The sequence below is a fragment of the Meles meles genome, chromosome 1 (assembly GCF_922984935.1).
Source record: "Meles meles chromosome 1, mMelMel3.1 paternal haplotype, whole genome shotgun sequence".
NCBI classification, from domain to species: Eukaryota; Metazoa; Chordata; class Mammalia; order Carnivora; family Mustelidae; genus Meles; species Meles meles.
Window position 1 is genome coordinate 9,353,251 of NC_060066.1, and position 25,781 is coordinate 9,379,031.

General features: G+C 39.6%; 1 protein-coding gene across 1 annotated transcript in view; it reads left to right on the forward strand.

Moving 5' to 3' along the window:
• Positions 1-25,781, forward strand: part of DNAAF11 (dynein axonemal assembly factor 11) — a 75,354-nt gene that overhangs the window by 45,364 nt on the left and 4,209 nt on the right. The window contains exon 11 of the mRNA XM_046018201.1: positions 22,773-22,858. Coding sequence (XP_045874157.1) covers positions 22,773-22,858 — 86 coding nt within the window. The remainder of the gene's footprint in view (positions 1-22,772; positions 22,859-25,781) is intronic.

A 25,781-nucleotide genomic window follows, 5' to 3' on the forward strand; every position in this document is an offset into this window, starting at 1 on the left:
TCATTTACATAGAAGAACTCAGAACGGTTCTATTTTTTTTCTCAATAATAAACTATGAATCACATTTTCCCTTAGAGGTACATATTTTTAAGGTTTTAGACTACTACGCTAAAGTAACATTGATGTTATCTCTGTCATTTCATTTCAATTATTAATTATTAAATTATTTCCTTTCTTCATTCCTTTATATATTACTATCATTATCTCATTTATTTTTAAGATTTTATTTACTTGTCAGAGAGAGAGAGAGCACAAGCTTGGGGAGCAGCAGGCAGAGGGAGAAGCAGGTTCCCCGCTGAGCAGGGAACCTGATATGGGAACTCCTTCCCAGGACCCTGGGTTTATGGTCTGAGCTGAAGGCAGGTGCTTAACTACTGAGCCACCCAGGCATCCCATCATTATCACTTTTAAAAGGTAGACGGGGTTCCCCCTCTTGGGTTTCTCCACATCCTCACCGACACCTGTTGTTTCCTTTTCTGTTGACTTTAATCATCCTGTCAGGTGTGAGATGATATCTCATTGTAGTTTTGATTTGCATTTCCCTGAAGGTAAGTGATATCGAACATCTTTTCACGTGTCTGTTGGCCATCTGGATGTCCTCTTTGGAGAAATGTCTGTTCTTGTCTTCTGCCCATTTTTTAATTGGAGTGTTTGCTTTAGGCGTGTTGAGTTTTACAAGTGTTATTTATATGTATATGTACATACATATTGGATACTAACCCTTTATCGGATATGTCCTTTTGCAAATATCTTCTCCCATTCTGTAGGTTGCCTTTGAGTTTTGTGGATGGTTTCCTTCGCAGTGCAGAAGTTTTTATTTTGATGAAGTCCCAATAGTTTATTTTTGCTGTTGTTTCCCTTGCCTCCAGATGTGTCTAGTAAGAAGCTGCTATGGCCAATGTCAGAGGTTACTGCCTGTGTTCTCCTCTGGGATTTTAACTATTGAATCACTAAATTGCACACCTGAAACTCAAAGATAGTGAAAACAACCTTTGGAGAATAATTTCTTGTCCCAAATTGGTTGGTTTTTATTCATGAATTAGATATTTGCAAGGACTATAAAGTTCAAAGAACAAAAACTTTTTCTTAAAAATCATCGAAAGTTAAAAAGCCAAAACTCTAATTTTATTTATGCTTATTATTAAAAGTATGTGTTACTGAAAATTAACATCTTCATAATTCCTAAAGACAGAAACTTTTGAAGTACTGACGTTCAAACCATTGAGCTATTTATATGTCTAGGCTTCTCACTTACTGTAAAATTGTGGAGTCTGGCCTGCATTATATAATTACTGAGACAGCATCTTGGAATTTTAAAGCATTTTGTAAAAATCAGGTAAACACTTCAGTACAATTTTGATTCATTCATAAAATAGCATTGCCAATACTTAACATATTAATAACCCAGTACTTCCAGAAATCTCTACTGTGGCCCTTCAGTCGTTTTTAATATTCAGATATTCTAAACGAATGAAAAGATCAGATTTGATATTTAGTTGTCCCATTTTGTGATAATGTTTGTAAAGAACACTTCAAAGAGCTGACCTGTTTGATTGTGTCTGTGCTGTGATGATTCTAGTGTGTTTATTTGGAAGTCCAAGAATGAGCTTTGTATACATTTTCCAAGGATATAACATTTAGAATTGAATCTACAAAGTGCTAAGATATTTCTTATTACACACCTCCTTCAGCATTTTGTCATAGATGTCAAATTGATGTGTTTCTTTCTCCTTTCTTGCTCCTAAATGAGGCTGGATCCTTGCAGACCCGGTGTTTTTAGGCAAGTTTCACCAAATCTGCCCCCTACCACAGGGGTCACAGTGACATTTTCTGCTACTGACATGCCAGAGGGTTCTCTCAGCTCAGCTCCATATTTCCAAGAGGCTTTCCCCTCATGCGATCTGCAATGCCAGATGCTTCCCAACATCTGCCACTGAGTCCATATCCTGTGGATTGATGTAATTAATACGCAAATATCACAATCCCTAGCACGCTGCTAGAATTCCTCTGGCTCCACCCATCATCTCATGCTCTAACTTGTGGGCACTGTGTCTCCCAGAATGCCATCTCTACCTCCTCCACCATGACTTCAAGGGTTGATGTCTCAGCCAGCACTGATGAGTGGGATAGTGGATGAGAACATACGCTGGCTCTCTCAGAAGGGTAGCATCAGGCAGTAAATAGAAGATCAACTGCCCAGGTAACAGTGGAGTAGGGAACATTCTGTTTCATCAGGTTTTTCTCGGTCCTGTTCCACCGTCTGGTGGCATTTATTTGTAGCTGCTGACACTGTTTTATTCACTAGTCTTAGCTCTGGGGAGTGGTAGAGAGAATCTCAATTCCAGTGTGTGTGGCCTCTTATCACATTAGATGTATCCAGTCAGGAAACATGGCCTGTGGGTGTCATCTATCAACCAGAAACTCACTCATTTTTGGAGAAGAGTTAGTAATTCCTTTTTCAACACAGCAGCCAGAATGATCATTTTATAATCTATGTAAGTCAGACCAAGTAACATTTCCCATTTCATTCAGAGTTAAAGGCAAAATGTCCTGATAGCCTCCTCCTGCCATTATCCTTCTGACATCATCTTCTTCCACTTCACCTTCCGGTCATTCCAGCCACCTTGGCTTCCTCACTATTTCACAAATATGGCAAGCCTCCTTCTACCCCAGGACATTTGCACTTGTTGTCCCCTCTGTTGGAATGCCATTTCCCCAGATACCCTCATGGTTTGCTTTCTCAACTTTTCCATGTTTCTGTTCAAGTGTCATCAATGGAGTCTTTTCTGACTCCCATATTTAGAAAGCATCTCCTCCTCTACCCAGCATTCTCTATCCCTGGTGCTACTGGATTTTTCTTCATAGAATGTATCACGACCTATATATTTTTCTATTTCTTTGTCTGTTTCCCACAACAAGAATCTAAATTTAATGAGGACAAGAGTTTTTGTCTGTTCTTGTCAGTACTCCATCACTGGCACTTAGAGCAGAAACTGGCAAAGAGAAGGTGTTCAGTAAATTTTTGTTTAATGAGTGAATACCTTGAAAGCATCTTTAAAATCCATTTTAGTATTTGGAACATGAATCTCCTCCCTGATTATTCTCTCCCCTAGCCATTTCCTCATTACTTTCCATGCATATTATTCCACGTTAACTTTAAAATAATTTCAAGGTGCTTGGGCGGCTCAGTTGGCTGAGCGTCCAGCTTTTGATTTCAGCTTAGGTCATGATCTCAAGGTCATGGGATCAGGCCCTGCACTCAGCAGAGAGTCTGCTAGAGAGTCTCTCTCTCTTCCTCTCCTTCTGTTCCTCCCCTAATCACACATGCTTGCTTTTTCTGTCTTTCTAAAATAAATAAATAAAATCTTAAAAAAATAAAAATTTTTATCTAACTCTGCTTCCAAAAATGCTATTGGGATTTTTGTTGTCATTGAAATTTAGAAGCAGGGGAGTGATTAAGGGAAGGGGCTCTGGAGCCAGAGAACCCAGGTTAAACCCTGGTACTTCTACTAAACAGTTGTATGGCCTTAGGCAAATTATTAGTCCTCTGTGTCTCAGATGCCCTGTCCATAAAATGATATTAGTAATAATTCATACCACAAAAGGTTATTTTGAGGATTATCTAAATCAACATATAATCTTCACATCTGTTAGAAGAGCTTGGAGCATAACACACACTGCATTTCTGTTTACTGTTAATTCATGTTATTCATTGTAAATGGTGACTGATGTTGCATTAATTAATAGTATTCCTCCCTCTTTAATCAACATTTTTATTATTGAGATTTCATTAATTTATAGGTTGTTATGGGAATGAATTCATGTATTTACATAATCAAAACTATATTTTTCAATAATGTATGTGTTTCCACTTATTATTCTTACTTTATGTCCCTCAGAAGTTTGTGTTTTTGTTTTTGTTTTTGGTAGTTTTCTCTCCAGAACTGCTACATATTTTCTGAGGTTTATTTTTAGGTACCATACATTTGGTTCTCATCCTGTTTTGAGTGGAATTATTCCCCATCACATTTTCTATGGGTATATGCTTGGTTTTCAATATGTCTTCTTAAATGTGTGGTCAGACTAAGTTATACATACATAAATAATCTTACCACCACAATCAGCCTGGGAATATTTGGCATATGATCTCATTACAGTCCAGCTTAACAAGATTTAACTGAAATTTTGTATTCACTGAGAAGCTTGCTTCAAGTCATTAAATTAAACTCCCATCTAGACTCTCAATTGACAAGTTACAGGAGCACTCCAAGAATACGCTTCATGATTTCCTTTGGGGGTTTTTTCAGAATAATTAACTGAGATTAAGGAAGTTGCTATCTGAACTGAACAGCAAATTATATTTACAGCTTCAGTTGGTGAACATCTTCCCTGATTCTGGTGTATTGAGCCCTGGAGGTGAAGGTCACATATTAAGGTCAATATTACAGACCACTATCCTAAAAAACAGCCTCAGACTCCCTTCTCCTTATTAGTTGGACACATATTTCTTAGTACTTTCTCTCTACCCAAATGTACTTACGATATACACAATATAAACTCACTTTTATTCTCTGATTATTAAGTTCAAGTGGGTCTGCAGTGAGGGTGCTATGCTCATCTTGCTAGGTTTTCCTGTTCCATCTATTCTTCTACTTTTTCAGAACATTATTTCTTATCCTTAGCTCATTTCTCAAACTTCCAACATGGGAAAAACAGGAGCAAGAAAAGATCATTTCCACACACTCCAACCATCACATCTTCCCTTCCTTGGTTTCCTAAGCCTCTCCTGATTCATGAACCAACTTTCTGTGATCTATCCCCATTCTCCAAATATGTGTGGGATCCCATTTCCACTGGCTCTTGAAAGACCTTCTTTTTTTTCTCTTTGATGATTTTCCCTTCTTTCTACTTTTTCATTGAATTTCCCCTTTCTCCATCTTATGTTAGAAAATATACAGTGAAAAAAAGACAGTCTCTCCAATAAATGGTGCTGGTAAAATTGGACAGGTGTGTATAGAAGAATGAAACTCGACCATTCTCTTACACCATACACAAAGATAAACTCGAAATGGATAAAAGACCTCAATGTGAGGAAGGAATCTATCAAAATCCTAGGGGAGAACATAGGCAGTAACCTCTTTGACATTGGCCACAGCAACTTCTTTCAAGACATGTCTCCAAAGGCAAAGGAAACAAAAACAAAAATGAACTTTTGGGACTTCATCAAGATCAAAAGCTTCTGCACAGCAAAGGAAACAGTCAACAAAACAAAGAGGCAATCCATGGAATGGGAGAAGATATTTGCAAATGACACTACAGACAAAGGGCTGATATCCAAGATCTATAAAGAACTCCTCAAACTCAACACTCAAAAAACAGATAATCTGTGAGTGAGCCTGTTGGTGGGTATTAAGAAGGGTTCATATTGCATGGAGCACTGAGTGTGATACATAAATAATGAATCTTGGAACACTGAAAAATTAAATTAAATTTTAAAAAAAGAAAACATGCTAATACATCTTCCTTCTTTAAAACAAAACAAAACAAAAAAGAAAAACATCTCCCTCTAGTTAGTGCCTTCATCTGCTTTACAGCAAGACTCATGTAACAGACATATATTTGTAGCTTTAATTCTTTCCTCGTAATGTCTAATACCAGCTCCAACTAGGCATTCATCCCCCCCTACTGCCCTTCCATGGAAACATCTATTTGAGATCTCTAGTCACCTCCATGTTACTAAACCCCTTCTCTTCTCTATGTATACTCATTTCCTATGTTAATTTAATCTCAGCTTATGACTTTAAGTGACATCTGCTGATGGCCAACACGGTAATTTGGAACAATAATCACGCTGAGCAAAATTTAGGAAGATGGACTACCTATTTTAAACATATTAATGGTATAATACCAATATGATAAGGTATAGTTACTATCCACTGATCCAAAGGAAATGTCTTTCAATGGCCACACAGGGGTGAGAAGAAAAAAGTCCAAGTCCATTCAAAGGAAGTCCAGTAAACCACACCCACTTAGATTATGACTGAAGGACTGTAACCTAGGAGTAAGGTGTGTAAGAAGCCAGCTAGTCCTTAGAAGATCTAGCAGTCTGTTGATCACTGGGTCATTGAAATGGCTCTAGAACTGAGCCTTGAACTTAAGTGAAGGTAGTCCCAGATGAGTACCATGCCTGGATGTGTGTGTGTGTGTGTGTGTGTGTGTGTGTGTGTGTGTGTATGAGATCTCCCAGAAGTGGAACCTAATATAGGGATGTCAATACAGCAGTTTACTTGGGTGGTAAGGGACTACCGGTCAGGAAGTAGGGAAGGGAAAGTAGCCGATAGAGAGTGCTTTATCAAGCTAGTTACCCCAGTGGGAAAGCTCTAGGAGATACTGCAAATAACTGCCTGGGGGGGAATGAACTAAGATAGCACTACACTAACCCTGAGAACCTTTTGTTGATGGCTGTGCCCTGTGATGGGGGTGGGAGGAAAGGGGTGATATAAATCCCCAGCACTCTGAACTACTGCTGGCAAGAGTAACCATGACTCTCTCATGTCAATGGAGGATATTTCCCACTGAGACTATCTCTAGCAAGATTGTAAAAGGATATTTTCTTTTCTTTTGAAACATCATTATCATCCTTGATGTTTGTCCTAACTTAATAAAATATCATTTTCAATTTTAGGCTATTGTGTGAAGATGATCATCCATGGGGAGCTGTCAGATAAGGTTGCATTAACAAGTATAAAAGAATTTTAGAGGAACCATTTGATAGTTAGATTTATTCTACTTTTTTTTTAGATTTATTCTACTTTTATTTCAAAGCCATGTAACTGTCTTATGCAACTGTCATATTGATTTTACATATAAATGTCAGTAATTGCACCTTCTAAAATTTTCCCCAGATTACTTGGGTATCTTTGGAATCAAAGCCAGTATTCTTATCCTTCTTATTTTTCTGATCATTTTTCTTTTTTTTTTTTTTTTTTTTTTTTTTTTTTTCCCCCTTTTATTAATTTTTTCAGCGTAACAGTATTCATTCTTTTTGCACAACACCCAGTGCTCCATGCAAAACGTGCCCTCCCCATCACCCACCACCTGTTCCCCCAACCTCCCACCCCTGACCCTTCAAAACCCTCAGGTTGTTTTTCAGAGTCCATAGTCTCTTATGGTTCGCCTCCCCTCCCCAATGTCCATAGCCCGCTCCCCCTCTCCCAATCCCACCTCCCCCCAGCAACCCCCAGTTTGTTTTGTGAGATTAAGAGTCATTTATGGTTTGTCTCCCTCCCAATCCCATCTTGTTTCATTTATTCTTCTCCTATCCCCCTCCCCCCCCATGTTGCTTCTCCATGTCCTCATATCAGGGAGATCATATGATAGTTGTCTTTCTCCGATTGACTTATTTCACTAAGCATGATACGCTCTAGTTCCATCCACGTCGTCGCAAATGGCAAGATTTCATTTCTTTTGATGGCTGCATAGTATTCCATTGTGTATATATACCACATCTTCTTGATCCATTCATCTGTTGATGGACATCTAGGTTCTTTCCATAGTCTGGCTATTGTAGACATTGCTGCTATAAACATTCGGGTACACGTGCCCCTTCGGATCACTATGTTGACACCACACACGAAAATAGACTCCAAATGGATGAAGGACCTCAATGTGAGAAAGGAATCCATCAAAATCCTTGAGGAGAACGCAGGCAGCAACCTCTTCGACCTCAGCCGCAGCAACATCTTCCTAGGAACAACGGCAAAGGCAAGGGAAGCAAGGGCAAAAATGAACTATTGGGATTTCATCAAGATCAAAAGCTTTTGCACAGCAAAGGAAACAGTTAACAAAACCAAAAGACAGCTGACAGAATGGGAGAAGATATTTGCAAACGACATATCAGATAAAGGGCTAGTATCCAAAATCTATAAGGAACTTAGCAAACTCAACATCCAAAGAACAAACAATCCAATCAAGAAATGGGCAGAGGACATGAACAGACATTTCTGCAAAGAAGACATCCAGATGGCCAACAGACACATGAAAAAGTGCTCCACGTCACTCGGCATCAGGGAAATACAAATCAAAACCACAATGAGATATCACCTCACACCAGTCAGAATGGCTAAAATTAACAAGTCAGGAAATGACAGATGCTGGAGAGGATGTGGAGAAAGGGGAACCCTCCTCCACTGTTGGTGGGAATGCAAGCTGGTCCAACCACTCTGGAAAACAGCATGGAGGTTCCTCAAAATGTTGAAAATAGAACTACCCTATGACCCAGCAATTGCACTACTGGGTATTTACCCTAAAGTAATTGCACCTTCTAAAATTTTCCCCAGATTACTTGGGTATCTTTGGAATCAAAGCCAGTATTCTTATCCTTCTTATTTTTCTGATCATTTTTCCATAATTTAATTTCTTTTTTTTTTATTTTTGGCCAAGTAGTATTTGAGAAAGAATGTAGTTCTATCTCTATGATAGTTCAAAAATGTTTAACTTATACAGGTATTTCATTTCTTCAAAGGTTTTTAAATAATATGCTTCTGGTAATTTATGTATTTTTTTAATATTGTGGATTAATCATCTTTCTTTAAATAGAAAAAAGATCTTGTTTTCTTTCAAGAAATCTTTTTTACTAGACTCAGTGAATTACATGCTTCTCTTAGCAAAGTCAATAGAGCACTAGAGAAATAACGACGTTATTAAAACATCAACAATGAATTTGGATATATATAAACTTCCTCTAATGCTAGAGGAAAATTAAAAATTTTATTGATTCTGAAGTTTGTATTAATCTTTTTTGGGAGACTGAACCTCACGTTTTCAGATGTTCAATACTAGAATTGTGGTTAACTAATAATTATAAACACCAGGAATATGTAAGAAGGTAGAAAATTTGCAGGTGATCAATTCCTCTGTAGTTGATGTAGGAGTGGTAGAGGGTAAGTGGAGGGCTGGGCTTCATTGCTGAGTACTGCCCCCTCAGTAACTGGACTCAACTCCCCTCCCTTCCAGATCAGACAAGTGGTTCACCTCACCATGGGTTGGTGGAATCTAATGGACTTAGGCAGTTCAGAAATTCCTTATGAGGCATGGGTGAAGACATCACATGCATATACTTAAGTGTAGTGCTGGTAGAGAAAAGACATGCTACACCCATAAATAAATTATATCGAAGTTATTCTTATCAGATGAGGGAAGTATTTAGCGTGTGGCTGTTGCCGCACATGGAAGTAAGGCACTAGAACTCTGAAAAATTTCTGCCAAATTTTAGACTTTAGACAATTACTGAATTATTAATCAATTAAAATATTTATTGAATTCATCAAATATTTATTAAGCACTTAATATGAATAAAGCACTGTGAATTATTATGGAAGAGACAAAAAATGAAGTGGGTCTCCTAAGGCCCTCTTTCTATCTCCTCCCTGCGGAGTCTGACCTCCTCACACCCAGCTCTGCCCTCGCTCCAGTTCCTGAGTCTCCATTTCAAACAGGCTCATGTTCTTCTTAACAAGCTTCTCTACCTTCTGCTTAAATTTGAAATTCTGTGGCTCAGAGACTAGTGTCATAACTATGGAATCTCCTAAGGCTCCCCGAATGCCTTTTCCTCCAATTAGACCCAGCACCAACAGGGCCCAGCACGCATTAAGCTTCAGCTGTCATAGAACTCCTGCCTCTTCCCATTTGTACACATGAGACAGGAACAGGAATCTCTAGGGGTTTTTTCTATTAGTTCTGCCATTGCCATCCATCTATTCACCTATCAGTCCATTCATTCAGACGTTCCGTATATTTTAATGAGCACCTCATTAATGAGCACCTCATTAAAATATATGTGTGTTCTCATGGGTTCTTAGAAATGCAAAGAGAAAGGAATATTTGCACCGCATTAGGTATCCAAGGGTATCTTCTTACAGAAATAGGATTGAGTCTGTTATACCTCCTGTAATGTTGCTTGAACTGAAAACCTAAGGAGCCCTTCTCATTTCCCAGTCCTCGTTATCCCCATTACTCCCTCACCCATTAGGCCCCTGAGATGAGATGCTGTCATCTTTCTCCAGTATTTCAATAGTCTTATAGAAACAGTTGTCATTGTTTTGAATGAGATTTTTAAAATGGGTCAAAAATTTGTTTTCCTTGGAAGAATTAATGAAGATGATATAAAAAGAAAGCTGTATGATTTTTAAAACTTAGATTAAAACATGACAATAGGGAAGTTGGGAGTGGGTAGAACAAGCATATGTACATTTCCACAGCCAGCAAATATATACGTTAAGGTGAACTTTTTTGGAGTATAGTTAACATATAATGTTACATTAGTTTCCAGTGTACAACTTAGTGATTTGGCAAGTTTATACATTATGCTATGCTAACCACGTGAATGGCTCCCATCTCTCCCGTTACATCACTACTACAATATCACTGATGGTATTTACTGTGCTGTGTCTTTTATTTTCTTGAATTATTCCATTACATAACTGGAAGGTTATATCTCTCACTCTCCTTCACCCACTTTGCCCAAACCCTCACCCACCTCCCCCCCAGCAACCACAAGTTTGTTCTCTGTATTTATAAGTCTGATTCTGCTTTTTGTTTGCTTATCCATGTATTCTTTTCTAGATTCCATTGATGAGTGGAATCCTATGGTATTTGTCTTTCTCAGTCTGACTTATTTCACTTAGCATAATATCCTCCAGGTCCATCCATGTTATTTCAAATGGCGGGATCTTATCCTTTTTCTGGCTGTGTAATATTCCACTGTGTACACATACCATGTTTTTCTTACCCATTTGTCTGTTGATGGACGTTTTGTCTTAAGTAGGCTCCATGAGCAGCATGTAGCCCAACACAAGGCTTGAACTCACAACCCTGAAATCAAGACCTGAGCTAAGAACAAGAGTTAGACATTTAACTGACTGAGCCACCCAAGTGTCCCCATGCCTTGGCTATTGTAAATAATGATATAGTGAACATAGGGGTGCACATATCTTTTCAAGTTAGTGTTTTCATTTTCCTTGGGTAAATACCCAGTAGTGAAATTATGGGATCATATGGCATTTCTATTTTTAATTTTTTGAGGAAACTCCACACTGTTTTCCACGGTGGCTATATTAATTTGCATTCCCACCAACAGTCCATGAAGGTTCCTTTTTCTCCACATCCTGGCCAACACTTGTTGTTGTTTTTTTTCAACATTTATTGCATTATTGTTTTTTTTTTTCTTCTTAATTTTAACCATTCTAACAGGGGTGAGGTGATAGCTCATTGTAGTTTTGATTTGTATTTCCCTGACGATGAGTGATGTTGAGCATCTTTTCATGTGTCTGTTGGCCATCTGCATGTCTTCTTTGGAGAAGTATCTATTCAGGTCCTTTGCCCATTTTTAAATTGAATTGTTTGTTTCTTTGGTGTTGAGTTGTATGAGTTCTTTAATATATTTTGGCCGTTAACCCCTTACTGCATATGCCATTTGGAGATACCTTCTTCCATTCAGTAGCTTGCCTTTTAGTTTTGTTGGTGGTTTCCTTTGCTGTGTGAAAGCTTTTTATTTTGATGAAGTCTCAATAGTTTACTTTTGTTGTTGGTTTCCCTTGCTTCAGGAGACATCTAGAAAAATGTTGCCATGGCCAACTGCCTGTGCTGTCTTGTAGGATGTTTATGTTTTAAGGTCTCACATTTAGGTCCAACAATACACTGTGTTCATGTTGAAATTTAATATAAATATTTTCAGGGAAAATTAGTAGAACTAAAATGTGTAAGTTACAAAGCATTACAGAAAATAAATGCAAACAAAAGTCAAAACAGGAATAGAGGAAGGAAACATAAAATCAGAAAATTTGTAAGATGGTAACAAATATAAGATCCATTATGCTTGTTCACAAGAACACACCTGAAACTAAAAGACCCAAGATATATGTAAAGAAAAGAATGGACACAGCTTTAGTAAGTGAATGCAAGCAAAATTTATAGACTACTTATGGCAAAATGATTATCAGACATGATAGAATTTAAAGCAAAGAAGCACAAAATGGAATAAAAATTCTATACTAATAAAAGCATTTGACAAAATCCAGCATCCGTTCCTGATTAAAACGCTTCAAAGTATAGGGATAGAGGGAACATTCCTGAACTTCATAAAATCTATCTATGAAAGACCCACAGCAAATATCATCCTCAATGGGAAAAAGCCTGCAGCCTTCCCGGTGAGGTCAGGAACACGACAAGGATGTCCACTCTCACCACTCTTGTTCAACATAGTATTAGAAGTCCTAGCAACGGCAATCAGACAACAAAGAGAAATAAAAGGTATCCAAATTGGCAAGGAAGAAGTCAAACTCTCTCTCTCTTCGCAGATGACATGATACTTTATATGGAAAACCCCAAAGACTCCACCCCCAAACTACTTGAACTCATACAGCAATTCAGTAATGTGGCAGGATACAAAGTCAATGTAACAGAAATCAGTGGCTTTCTTATACACTAACAATGAAAATACAGAAAGGGAAATTAGAGAATCGATTCCATTTACTATAGCACCAAGAACCATAAGATACCTGGGAATAAACCTAACCAAAGAGGTAAAGGAACTGTACTCGAGGAACTACAGAACACTCATGAAAGAAATTGAAGAAGACACAAAAAGATGGAAGACCGTTCCATGCTCTTGGATTAGAAGAATAAACATTGTTAAAATGTCTATACTGCCTAGAGCAATCTATACTTTTAATGCCATTCCAATCAAAATTCCACCAGTATTTTTCAAAGAGCTGGAGCAAATAATCCTAAAATTTGTATGGAATCAGAAGAGACCCCGAATTGCTAAGGAAATGTTGAAAAACAAAAACAAAACTGGCGGCATCACATTACCCGATTTCAAGCTTTACTACAAAGCTGTGATCACCAAGACAGCATGGTACTGGCATAAAAACAGACACATTGACCAGTGGAACAGAGTGGAGAGCCCAGATATGGACCCTCAACTCTATGGTCAAATAATCTCTGACAAAACAGGAAAAAATATACAATGGAAAAAAGACAGTCTCTTCAATAAATCGTGCTGGGAAAACTGGACAGCGATATGTAGAAGAATGAAACTCGACCATTCTCTTACACCGTACACAAAGATAAACTCGAAATGGATAAAAGACCTCAACGTGAGACAGGAATCCATCAGAATCCTAGAGGAGAACATAGGCAGTAACCTCTTCGATATCGGCCACAGCAACTTCTTTCAAGATATGTCTCCAAAGGCCAAGGAAACAAAAGCCTTCCTGGTGAGAAAATGAACTTTTGGGACTTCATCAAGATCAAAAGCTTCTGCACAGAAAAGGAAACAGTCAACAAAACAAAGAGGCAACCCACGGAATGGGAGAAGATATTTGCAAATGACAGTACAGACAAAAGGTTGATATCCAGGATCTATAAAGAACTCCTCAAACTCAACACACACAAAACAGATAATCATATCAAAAAATGGGCAGAAGATATGAACAGACACTTCTCCAATGAAGACATACAAATGGCTATCAGACACATGAAAAAATGTTCATTATCACTAGCCATCAGGGAGATTCAAATTAAAACTACCTTGATATACCACGTGACACCAGTTAGAATGGCCAAAATTAGCAAGACAGGAAACAACGTGTGTTGGAGAGGATGTGGAGAAAGGGGAACCCTCTTACACTGTTGGTGGGAATGCAAGTTGGTCCAGCCACTTTGGAGAACAGTGTGGAGATTCCTCAAGAAATTAAGAATAGGGGCGCCTGGGTGGCTCAGTGGGTTAAGCCGCTGCCTACGGCCCAGGTCATGATCTCAGGGTCCTGGGATCGAGTCCCGCATCGGGCTCTCTGCTCGGCAGGGAGCCTGCTTTCCCCTCTCTCTCTGCCTGCCTCTCTGTCTACTTGTGATCTCTCTGTCAAATAAATAAATAAAAAATCTTTAAAAAAAAAAAAAGAAAAAAGAAATTAAGAATAGAGCTTCCCTATGACCCTGCAATTGCACTGCTGGGTATTTACCCCAAAGATACATATGTAGTGAAAAGAAGAGCCATCTGTACCCCAATGTTTATTGCAGCAATGGCCACGGTCGCCAAACTGTGGAAAGAACCAAGATGCCCTTCAACGGATGAATGGATAAGGAAGATGTGGTCCATATACACAATAGAGTATTATGCCTCCATCAGAAAGGATGAATACCCAACTTTAGTAGCAACATGGACGGGACTGGAAGAGATTATGCTGAGCGAAATAAGTCAAGCAGAGAGAGTCAAGTATCATATGGTCTCACTTATTTGTGGAGCATAACAAATAACATGGAGGACATGGGGAGATGGAGAGGAGAGGGAGTTGAGGGAAACTGGAAGGGGAGATGAACCATGAGAGACTATGGACTCTGAAAAACAACCAGAGGGTTATGAAGGGGCGGGGGGGGGGTGGGAGGTTGAGGAACCAGGTCGTGGGTAATAGGGAGGGCATGTACTGCATGGAGCACTGGGTGTGGTGCAAAAACAATGAACACTCTTACGCTGAAAATAAACCAAAAAAAAATATTGCATAAAATAAAGATCCAGTTGCCTTATATTCTTTAGACTCTATATTATTTAAGTGTGTAAAGCACAAGGCCTTATAAGCATAAGGACAAATAAATAGAATCAGCTCCACTAGAAGATTTATGACCAAGTTCTGTCTTTGGTAAATATGACCAACAAAAACATGAGACCATTTATTATTTGAATATACTTAAGATAACTTTAAAAGCTCATAATAGACCAAACCTATGAAAACCTTATTTTCATTTCCAAAAGAAAAAATCATAGAAATTACATTTAATTACCAGTCATTAAAAATAATATTAAGCATAAAATACAGAGTAGACCAATAAATAAATTGAGAAATTCAAAATGCTGTCCTAAAATGTTATTAAACTTCAAATGAAATAACAAATGGGAAAGGGGGGAAAAAGGAAAATAAAAAAATGTAAAACTTAGCGAATCGCGTAGGCTTTAGAATCAAAGACATTTTATGTGAACCTGTCAAATGACAAGTCAAACTGAATGCATAAATCAGCCCGGCTAATTTCAAATGGCCAAATAAACCCCTAATTTCTTTCTGCAGACTTGCTCCTCCCATAGTTGTTCCTGTCCTAGAAGATGGTACCAGCATATACTCAGCTGTCCAATCAAAGATTGGAAGGCATCCTCGATTTACCTCTTGCCATCACACATCCACCTGGTCAGAACTACTACCCAAACATATCCTGGATTCTGTTACTCCCTTCTGTCTCCCCACCTCACCCTTGCTCATGCCCTTGTCATCTCCCTGCTGGACCACTTCATACAGGCCTCTCCCTGTTTTTCTTGCTTCTGGAGCTTTTCATCTTTTGATTCCTTCCTCATACAAAAACCAAACTGACCCTTTTAAAACATGAATCAGATCATTTTATTCTTATGCTTAAAACCCACCAATGGCTGATTTTCCCTATAAATGTGGCTTGTGTAAATGAATCGCATCCAGAAAAGCCTCAAAGCAGTGGGATCAGTAAGTCTGTTTTCAAAACTTGTCTGATCCTAAGAATCATCTGGAGAGAGCTTATTAAAAAACTAGATTCCCAGGCCACTATCTGCAGATTCTAATTAGATGTTGTGGAAATGTGTGTTGTAACAAGTACCTGGAGGTGTGAGAAACATGGAGTAAATCAGCTAAGGGTCTAATAAAAAATCAGGAAATACTTACGTACTGGAAAATTGTACAGGAGACTTATACAGCAGTGTACTTTATAGGAGTAAATCAGGAAATGTATTACATGGGTAACAGAAGATCTAGGATGCCAAAGCAGGGAGAGTAAGACCACCCAGAAACATGGAACATCAGGTGGTTACCTCTACTCCCAGGACAGAGGAGGAGATTGCTATTGGCGGAAACCATGCCCCAATGTCACCTGGAAGAAACCAGACCTGTGGAGACCTCTTGGGCAGCCACAGAGTAGACTCTACCTCTGCTGAAGAAGTGATTCTTATAGACAGGGACTGTGGGAGAGGTACCTGGAGCCTCTTTCTTAGTCTGCCAGCTTCCCTTCTGTGCTTCCCCTTGGCCGCACCCAGCTGGAAGCCACGTGACGTGGGAAGCTGAGTGATGAACCCTGGAGGTCCATCTCCCCGAACTGTATACAGCAGAGCAGAAACAGGACAAGTGCATACAACAGCAAACAGGCTCAGCACCTGTGTTGTGAGTTTGGATTCCATATCACATCCTCATGAAAACACCGCAGAAGCCTCTTCTGAAGAGTGTGAAAGTCAATTATTAATGCTAAATTCTTTTAACAGCCAATCTCCATTTGAACTTTCCTATTCTCCCACACAGGGGCAAATTGTGAGTAATGGATTGTGCTTCGTGCAAATGATGCCTTCTAAGAGGATGTGTAAGTACTCGGTGAGCCTAAATGCAGAGTCTAAAACCTCCTTCACAGGGGACAGCAGGAAGCTAGAGAAAGGTACACACATCTGGAGTAGACAGGCAAACATACGCCCAGAAGAACGGATTAGTTAGACAATAATTTACATGGCAGTATTTTGACAATAATTAGATGACCAAGACACACGTTTACACAGTTCCCAACAAAATTGCATGCTAGAAGTACTTTTGGAATAAAGTTTGGGGTGAGGGAGGGAGAAATTTAACTGTAATATTTTAAAAAGTATATTTTTATCTCATGATGAAAGAAACACTTTCTTTCAAAAACTACCACTCCTGTGGACTTAATCACTTTGTTAACATCACACACTTTGACTAATGAAAATAAAGAGTACATTAAGAATGTTGCTGTTTTGCTGAGTTGGGGGGGAAAATGCAGAGATTTCCATCACCTCCTATGCAAAGTTCAAGCACCTTAAAATGGTCTCCTGAAACCTGACTTCTGCCTGGTTCTTCACATTGTTTCCAGCTATTATCTGCCCAATATTCCGTGCTAGTTTATGTGGTCATTTACCTTCTTGTCTTTACTCAGGCTTTCTTTCTCTCCCTCTAGTGTTCTTCATTCCCACATAATCTCTATCTTCTGGCAAATTCCTACTTATTCTTTAAAATTCGTATCAAACTCACATCCTCCAGGAAGCCTTCCCCATGCCATCAGGATACATCCCTCCCTTCCCTGGGCTTCCATACTAGTATATCTATCAATTGCACTTTCTGCAGTGTGTTTTAATTGCTTATATATCTTTATCTCTCCTGAGATGATCAGGGATAATTTTTCAATCTATCATTCCATGCCTTCCACTTACTCCTATGTTTGGCACATAGTAGATGCTCAGTAAATATTCCTTGAGAAGGTTTGATGGAGGTAATAGTTGAAACTATGGTACAAAGTGAAAATACAAGAAAAGAGAAATTTACTTCTGATTTTCCCACATACTATAATTTAAGAAGCCAGGGTAAATTCAAAAGAAAAAGTTAGAAGTTTGATTGTTTTATATTTTGTTCCTCAATAATTATTTCTAGTTATATTACTTGTTCTCTATCCATGTACTCTTTTAATTTATCAAGTCTTCATCTAGAGTGGAGTGACTGTTTGCTCATTCTTATTCAGCCTTGTATAAATAATAAGTTAAACCATGTGAAATCACTGTTTTGTAGGTCAAAAATAGTTAGGTATTTGTAATTTCTATGGCTCAACCTGAAGATAAGGATTGAGAGCTGGGTTTCTCTCTTTTGTGTCTGTTTATTGAATTTTACCCAGCACACCCAGTCTGGATTTCATCATCTTAGTGATGAAACTTTCTAGAGTTGGGAAAGCAATGATATGCATTTTGTTAAAGTAGAGGTACATGGGAAAAACCCAATCATGGAATATTCCTCATCCATGAAAAAGAATGAAATCTGGCCATTTGCAGTGATATGAATGGAACTAGAGGGTGTGATGCTAAGCCAAATAAGTCAGTCAGAAAAAGACAAATACCATATGATTTCACTCATATGTGGAATTTAAGAAATAACACAAATGAACTTGGGGTGGGGGAAGAGAGGCAAATGGCAGAACAGACTCTTACTCTGAAGAACAAACTGAGGGTTGCTGGAGGGAGGAGGCGGATGGGCTAGAGGGAGGAAGAGCATTAAGGAAGGCACTTGTTGGGATGAATTCTGGGTGTTGTGTGTAAGTGACGAATCACTATATCCTACTCCTGAAACTATTATACTGACTGGAATTTAAATAAAAACTTGAAACAAAAAATGATGCTTAAAGAAAAAAAAGGATGTAAGGGTGATCTGTCTAGGACATCTGTCACCCCATTTATTGCCAGGGTTGATTCGGTGGCCAGGCGAGTGTCCCCTTCCTCCCTCACTGCCCCCTGTGCATCCCTCCCAAAGTTGCAGGCTCAGTGGACGAGAATGACTCTCCCTGATAGAGGAGGACTGTTCTTCTGTCAAGGGTATGGGAATAGCTGTGCTCCCCTGCTGGGTCTTCCAAACAAGCTCTCAAGGGCCATTTGTAGGGGAACATAGACTAGTCATGTTTCCAAGACTCCAGACACATCCAGATGAGGTGCTGCATGTGGCAGTCTGCCTTTCTTTAATAAATGAAATGAAATGAAGTGAAATGAAATGAAATGAAAATAGTAGAGGGAGATTGTCTTAGTGCTGGGTGCTGCCCCAGGAAGTTATGAGACCCCATCCCAGGGTAGGATTTCAGCAAAAGCTGGAAAGTCATCTGCCAGGAAAGCCTTAGAAAGGACATTTGCCTTCTATAGAAAAGGGGACTTGGTTACTACCTCCATGTTCACTCTCAACTTTCAACGGCATGAAATGGCATGACTCTATGAGAATTAAAGTAATATCACATCATTAAAACGTTAATTTGTACCTTTGTGCCTGTCCCATAATTGAATTTCAGGAAGCTGATTACATTTCTTTCTATGGATTCAGGAAACCATTATTCCTCGTGATCTAATTTACTGAATTTATTTTGGCCTTTACAGCTTGTCCATCAGTCATCCCTAAACACACTTAGTACAAATGATTAAAATGTTTAGTGTTGATGAACATCACTTCCTAGAGAAGAGCAATGCAGGTACAGTAGGAAAACAACCAACAGTTTTTCAGGACCTGAACCTGTGATCCTCTGCTGGGGAAGATCAGAAGTGTTTTACCTGCTGTTAATATAAATATTGGTGTTAGGATGAATTTTCATGTTAATATGAACGTTGGGGGGTCAATATTTTTCTTACTGATTTCTTAGTTCCTCCTAACTTTTAAACTTAAAAAGAGTCTTTGGAACTAAATAAGCTGAAAATATCTTTTAAAAATAAGAAACACATTTAGATTCTGGTGCACAGCAAATTCTCTGTGAAGAAAAGTTCCAAATTTGTGATTCTATTTGCATTTCCATAAACACAGTGAATCTTTGTCTGAGCTTATTATGTGACAAATAACAGTGTTAGAAACGGGGTGTTTTAAGACTCCAATTATGCATATGCTCCCATTCTTGTTAGTGCATTTACAACGTGAAGCAATACAAAACTTGTACTTTTGGCTCAAGAGCTTTTTTCTTAAAACTGACAATTTAATGATTTTTTTTAACTAACATTGGTCTCATTTAATGTAATTATAATATTAAAAAATAGAAAAAAATTGCAAAGGTGCTACTGCTCCCTGGGAAGAGACCTGAGATGGAGAGGAGTGTGCAGCATGTTTCTGAGGGCATGCCTTGGGACAGCCACCTGTGAGGGGGAGGGAAGAGCTGAGCCAGAAGCAGGATCAATTTGGGACCTAGGCTCCAAGTTCTCCCACTTCCATCAGGGTACAAGTTCCCTGGCAAGTTGAGGAAGGGGCAGAGACTTCCAGAACTGTAAAGGCCACATAGTCAAGGAGCACAGATGAATTAGGAGTAACTGGTATGGATGGATATACTTCATCCTGAAGAAGAATTGGGCAGTCCACATATGCATTTGGGGCTTACAGTAACTGCGTTCCTATCTCTCTGGCTTGGTCAGTTAAAATTATTGAAATTTAAATACAATTAAGCCTTTAAGTTCAGGTGCTCTAACCACATTTCAAATGTTGGGGAACACCATGTTGGGCTATACAGAACATTTCCGTCATTGCAGAAAGTTCCAGTGGACAGTGCTGCTCCACACAATGGTGCAGCCACATCTCCCAGAAGTCCTCCTGCCTCCCTAAGACACTGCAGGAAGAAGGGGCCAGTTTCATTACCCTGACATCTGCAACCTCTCTCTCTGCTCCCCTCAAGTGGGCTTGTCTCCGTTTAGTGCCCTCAGTTGTATCTTTTCCTTCATGTTTGATATTAATATGGCTTAATAAACCAGAACCAGGCTCAGTAGCTAATAAATGTTTCCATGTCCTCAAGGATAGGCCAGGAAGGTGGGGGAAATATTTGTATTTATCACAGTAGTAGAGTTAAAGAAAAGGAAGAAAACTAGTTAAGTTTTCATATTAAAGTAGTGTAAACACATACCTTACCAACATTAATGACCAAAAATATAGCATCAGTCATTAGCCAACAAGAAATTAATGGAAGACAAAATTTTGACATTAATAGATTTTAAAATGTAGCAAATAAACCATGTTAGAATCAATTTCCTCCAAAAACAAAGCTAAACAAACAAAAACCAACAACAAAAACAAAATCGTGTTTGATGATAATAGAATCTTCTTCATTGGACAAACCTTTCCATGAGTCACCACCTTTAATCATTCAGTAAACGTTGCATTGGCAGCTTTAGTTGCTGATTCCTCCACAGTATTCTTCTATAAGTTTTTGTTCTGCAGACTACCTCTTTCAACAAACTCTTCCAGACTTGAAATGTAGTGTCCTTGGTCCCCGCAGTAGTCACTGCTCTTTCTTCCTAGGGTCTCAGCACAAGACTGGCCTTGTGTGGTACTTAAAGGTATTTTTTTCCAGACAGATGTTCAGTAGACACACCAAAAGGGTGGGGCTCTACCAGATCTTTCCTTTCTGCATCACACAGAGGTCCTCCCTCGTATGAGTTCTATGGGAAGAGAAGGGCAAACCTTTTGTATCCTCCTCTGCGTAAGGGAGCTGCACAAAATCACACCCACAGATGGATTGAATTGTTGCCAAATATGACAGATAGATGCACAACTGTCTAAAACATCGGTTCTTATACCAAAACATAGAAGGATTACCATAAAGAGATGGTTCTCCCTCAAGCATTCACCTCCCCAAATTTGATTCTATTGTCCCCCGGGTTAGGATTCATTACTACATTTCTTCATTCACCATTCATTTCCTAAAACATTCATGTGAAAAACAATGGGATAGGCTTTCAGGGACTCTAACCAATGGGACATGCAATCAAGAATTGCTAGGCAAATGGGAAACAGATTACGCCATCTAGTAACTGGATTAAGTGGCCAGCACTCTGATGCAGAGGTTTGGTAAAACATGGATTGGAGAATCTGCCTTAAGATTGAAGCTACCTTGGGGCACCTGGGTGGCTCAGTGGGTTAAGCCTCTGCCTTGGGCTCAGGTCATGGTCTCAGGGTCCTGGGATCGAGCCCCATGTCGGGCTCTCTGCTCAGCGGGGAGTCTGCTTCGCCTCTCTCTGTGCCTGCCTCTCTGCCTGCTTGTAATCTCTCTCTCTGTTAAATAAATCTTAAAAAAAAAAAAAGATTAAAGCTACCTTAAGGCTCCTGATTCTCTTCCCAAACTTTGGTGGTGAGTCCAACATGCTTGCCTGAGCCTGCAGATGGGAGTGGGAAGTGACCGGACCCTCAAATTCCAAGCCTAGTCTGTTCCCTCATGGATCTGACCACTGCTGTGCACTAAGAAAAGTCTCAGGCCCAAAAGAGAAAGGGCAGTAGATGTCCCTTACCTGCAAAGAAGTGACCCTGCACACCAGTGAAATGTGGCCAGTAAGTTGAAGTACTTTTTCCCTAAAGAAAAATGATTAGGCTGGGAGGAGGAATGTACATACTCCAAACGCCCCATCTTGGTTCGTGGACCAAAACAACACAAGTAGAGAGTTTTAAAATTCCTTTTCCCCACCTACAAATAATCCTTGTCTCATCGGAATACTGGAGGTAGGTAGGGGTTAAATAGAACACGTGAACTGCCTCATGGTGGCAGGCGTATGTCCAGCGTGGTGTCTGGGTCTAGTAAGTGGCCCCACGTTCTCTTCTGCCCCCACGCTTTTGTACCTTTGAGCTTCCTAACGGAAGGTGCTGGGTGTGAATAATCCTTGCTGAATGTTTGTTAAATTAAATCAATCAGTTTTATTTGTCGAGAACCCAACATACTTAGCACTGAGCTTATTTGGTTTAAAAGAAGTGGAGGTTTAAAAGAATTTTTACAGAATTTTTTATACCAAAACAAGCATTCGAGCTCATATCTCATGGTGTCCAATGTGCCGGGAAGGTAGGGATTTGAGCTTCCAGCTCAGTGTGCTTCCTGCTGCAATATATGCGTGGGAGCGGGGCAGCTCAGGGGCAGTGTCTCTGCCGCATCTCTATCCTCACCCACCTTCCCAAGCCGTGTCTGCTGTCAGAAAATATTTGTTACATGAATTAATTCACTGTGTTCCCCCTGCTTGTGGCTTTGCAGGAGTATTGTACACAGATTCAATTTGTGATATAACTTTCCTATGCCACATACAGGGGCTTAAAGTTAGACTCTTATGGAATATGCAGCAAAAATTAAAATGTTTTAGCGTCTTAAAAATATATAGATAGGGTATGTTTTTGAAGATATATCAAAGAGTAATGTATCACTTAGCACGTGTTGTATTTTTATTTCAGGTAGACGGAGTAATCACAGGTTGGCGACAAACATCCAAATCTGAGAAAAGTACCTCGGACAGCAGCAGAGAGCGCCCACACCAAAGGTACTACCTCCCCAGCTGTCTGGAGCTTTATTAAAGTTCTCTTCATTGTCATTTGCTGTCTAGAATACACCTTCCCTAAAGACAGAGTTATTTAAAGTTTATAAACGATTTCTGCTGTGAATGTTAATGTTTATTCCCAAAATGTAGACTCTCGATTTATAGGGCTCTTGATCCCTAAAAAACCAGATCTGTGTATATACAGGCCCCAGTTACTTGTGACGATGTTAAGAGTGGTCATGTCAGCACCAATGACTGCTAATATTGACTGAGCACTCACCTTGTATCAGGCACTGTTCTGGGTGCTCCACCCATGTTAACACACTCCATCCTCCCCAGTTTCATCCTCAGTTTACAGATGGGGCAAATGAGGGAGAGAAGTTTAGGATGTCTGAAGGTCGGGTAGCCATGACATGTTGGGACAGCTCTGCTGAGTCCTGTTCATAATGCTGCTCACGCTGCCCATTCATGGCCTGTATGTCACCTCACAGATCTTAAAACTCTCAGGGCTGCAAGGGCCAAAAGGCCCCATCATGTGCCCTCCTGTCAGCCTCCTACTCACAGGTCATCCATGAGCCTCTGCATCAGCCTCTTTCCCTTGGCTCCCTCCCTGATCCCCACACTCCCCAGCGGCAGGAAGCCTCCCTCCGTCCCCAGTGAACCTTCTAGGTCTGCCACCTGAAGACCCTCCGAACAAAGCCCAGCTCCTGTGAGCAGTGACCTCTCTTGAAGTATTCTGGACAAAACCTCCTCATTTTAGTTCTTCCTTAGAATGCACATCCCAGGCCTTTCGACTTTCCTTCTACTTGTCATGATATCCAGACTCTTACCATCCAGATGGCAAAATCTATTTTGAACTCAGGCAAACTATCTTTGTGATACAAATGTATATGCTGAAATTATCATCACAAAAATACCTGAACAAGAGTTTATGTCTTGCATAATACAAGCACTCAGGCTTTCGTATATATTCTGAGTCAACCGTGGAAGTTTTGTGGACTTTCAAACATGGGGTTTGTCTAAACAACAGGCGTGGAGTTGAATTCCTTCTGAAAGGTGGATTGCTGGTTTTAACCTTGGAGACCCACTCTTGTATTTCCTAGTTTAGTGGCTTCCATTGTCAGATATGCGTGTAAGTTACAGAGATTCAAGGGTATTACACTATTATGAATATTATGCTATTATGAATAATATGAATATATGAATGTTATGCTATTATGAATATGAATGGTCATAATTGATCTCCAGCAGCATCCACACATGTAAGGAGGGCGAATCCAGTTTGTGAGGAATTGCAAGAATGGGAAGCCAAGCTTGGAGCTCGTTTTCAGACCCTGGGGAGATCACCATTATGGTGATTACTTCCTACATTACATTTGCAAAGTCTCTCTTCTTCTTCTTCTTCTTCTTCTTCTTCTTTTTTTTTTTGCTGAGAAATAATCACCTTCCAGCTATGCATAACATATCTACTTGAAGGTTGTTCATGGCACTCCTTAATCACTGACAAACTTCACCATCCATTTCACCTCAGCCCCTGGATGGGGGAATCCCATGAAACTAACAGCTGTCTATGGAGACTGTATGTGGGAACGGGGTCAGGCAGCTGTGACTTTGAGGGAGAGGAGGATGGCAGACCCAGAGATACACCTCTCAAAGCCAGAGTGGCCCTTTCCTCTTGCTGTGCAGACAGAGTGACTAGAGGAAGAAGATCAGTGGAGTAAGGTTGTGCTCACGGGGACCAGAGGACATCAGGTTTTGTGGGGAAGGTAACTGATTCTGTGAACTCTTGTGGTCCCATGACACTGTCTGATCAAGGGGGACACATAACTTGCTCAGAATGGGTTTCCAGAGTGTTGAGTGCCTAGTCTGTGCTATATGATACTCTCCATCACCTGTCTTTCATCTTCAAAATAACTACAGGAGAAACTGGGTTATTCCTAATGGGCTGAGGTTCAAAGAGATTAATTTGCCCAAGATCACAACATTGCTAAGTGATAGTAGAGCCAGAATTATAAATCTTAGTCCATTCTTGGGCTTGGTGTCTTTTTTTTTTTAATAGACTTTTTTCTTTAGAGCAGTCTTAGGTTCACAGCAAAATTGAGTGAAAAGCACATTTCCTATATGTCCACAGCCCCCACTCATGCACAGGCTTCCCCACTGTCAACATCCACCCAGAGTGGTACATTTGTTACAACTGTTGAACCTACATTGAAGCACATCATTATCACCCAAAATTCATAGTTTACGTTAAGGAGTTGAGGGAAACTGAAAGGGGAGATGAACCATGAGAGACTATGGACTCTGAAAAACAACTAGAGGGTTATGAAGGGGCGGCGGGGGGGCGGGGGGGGTTGGGAGGTTGAGGGACCAGGTGGTGGGTAATGAGGAGGGCACATACTGCATGGAGCACTGGGTGTGATGCCAAAACAATGAACACTGTTATGCTGTAAATAAACAAATAAAAATAAATAAATTTAAAAAAATAAATAAATAAAAATAAATAAATAAATATACAGAGAAAAAAAAAAAGATTCAAACTCAGTGTTGTTCATTCTGTGGGTTTTGACAAATATACAATGACATGTATCCACTGTCATAGTATCATACAGAGTCCTTTCACTGTCCTAAAAATATCTGTGCTTCACCCATTCATCCCTCTCCTCCCCCACCAGCACCCCTGGCAAATAGTGATCTTTTTACTGTCTCTTTAGTTTTACCTAGAATGCCCTAGAGTTGGAATCATATAGTATGTAGCCTTTTCAGGTTGGCTTCTTTCACTTGTAATATACACTTAAGGTTCCTCCTTGTCTTTCCATGACATGGTAGTGTCTTTCTTTTTAGTGCTGAATAATATTCCATTATCTGGATGGACCAAAATTTATTTGTCCATTTGCCTACTGAAACACATCTTAGTTCCTTCCAGTTT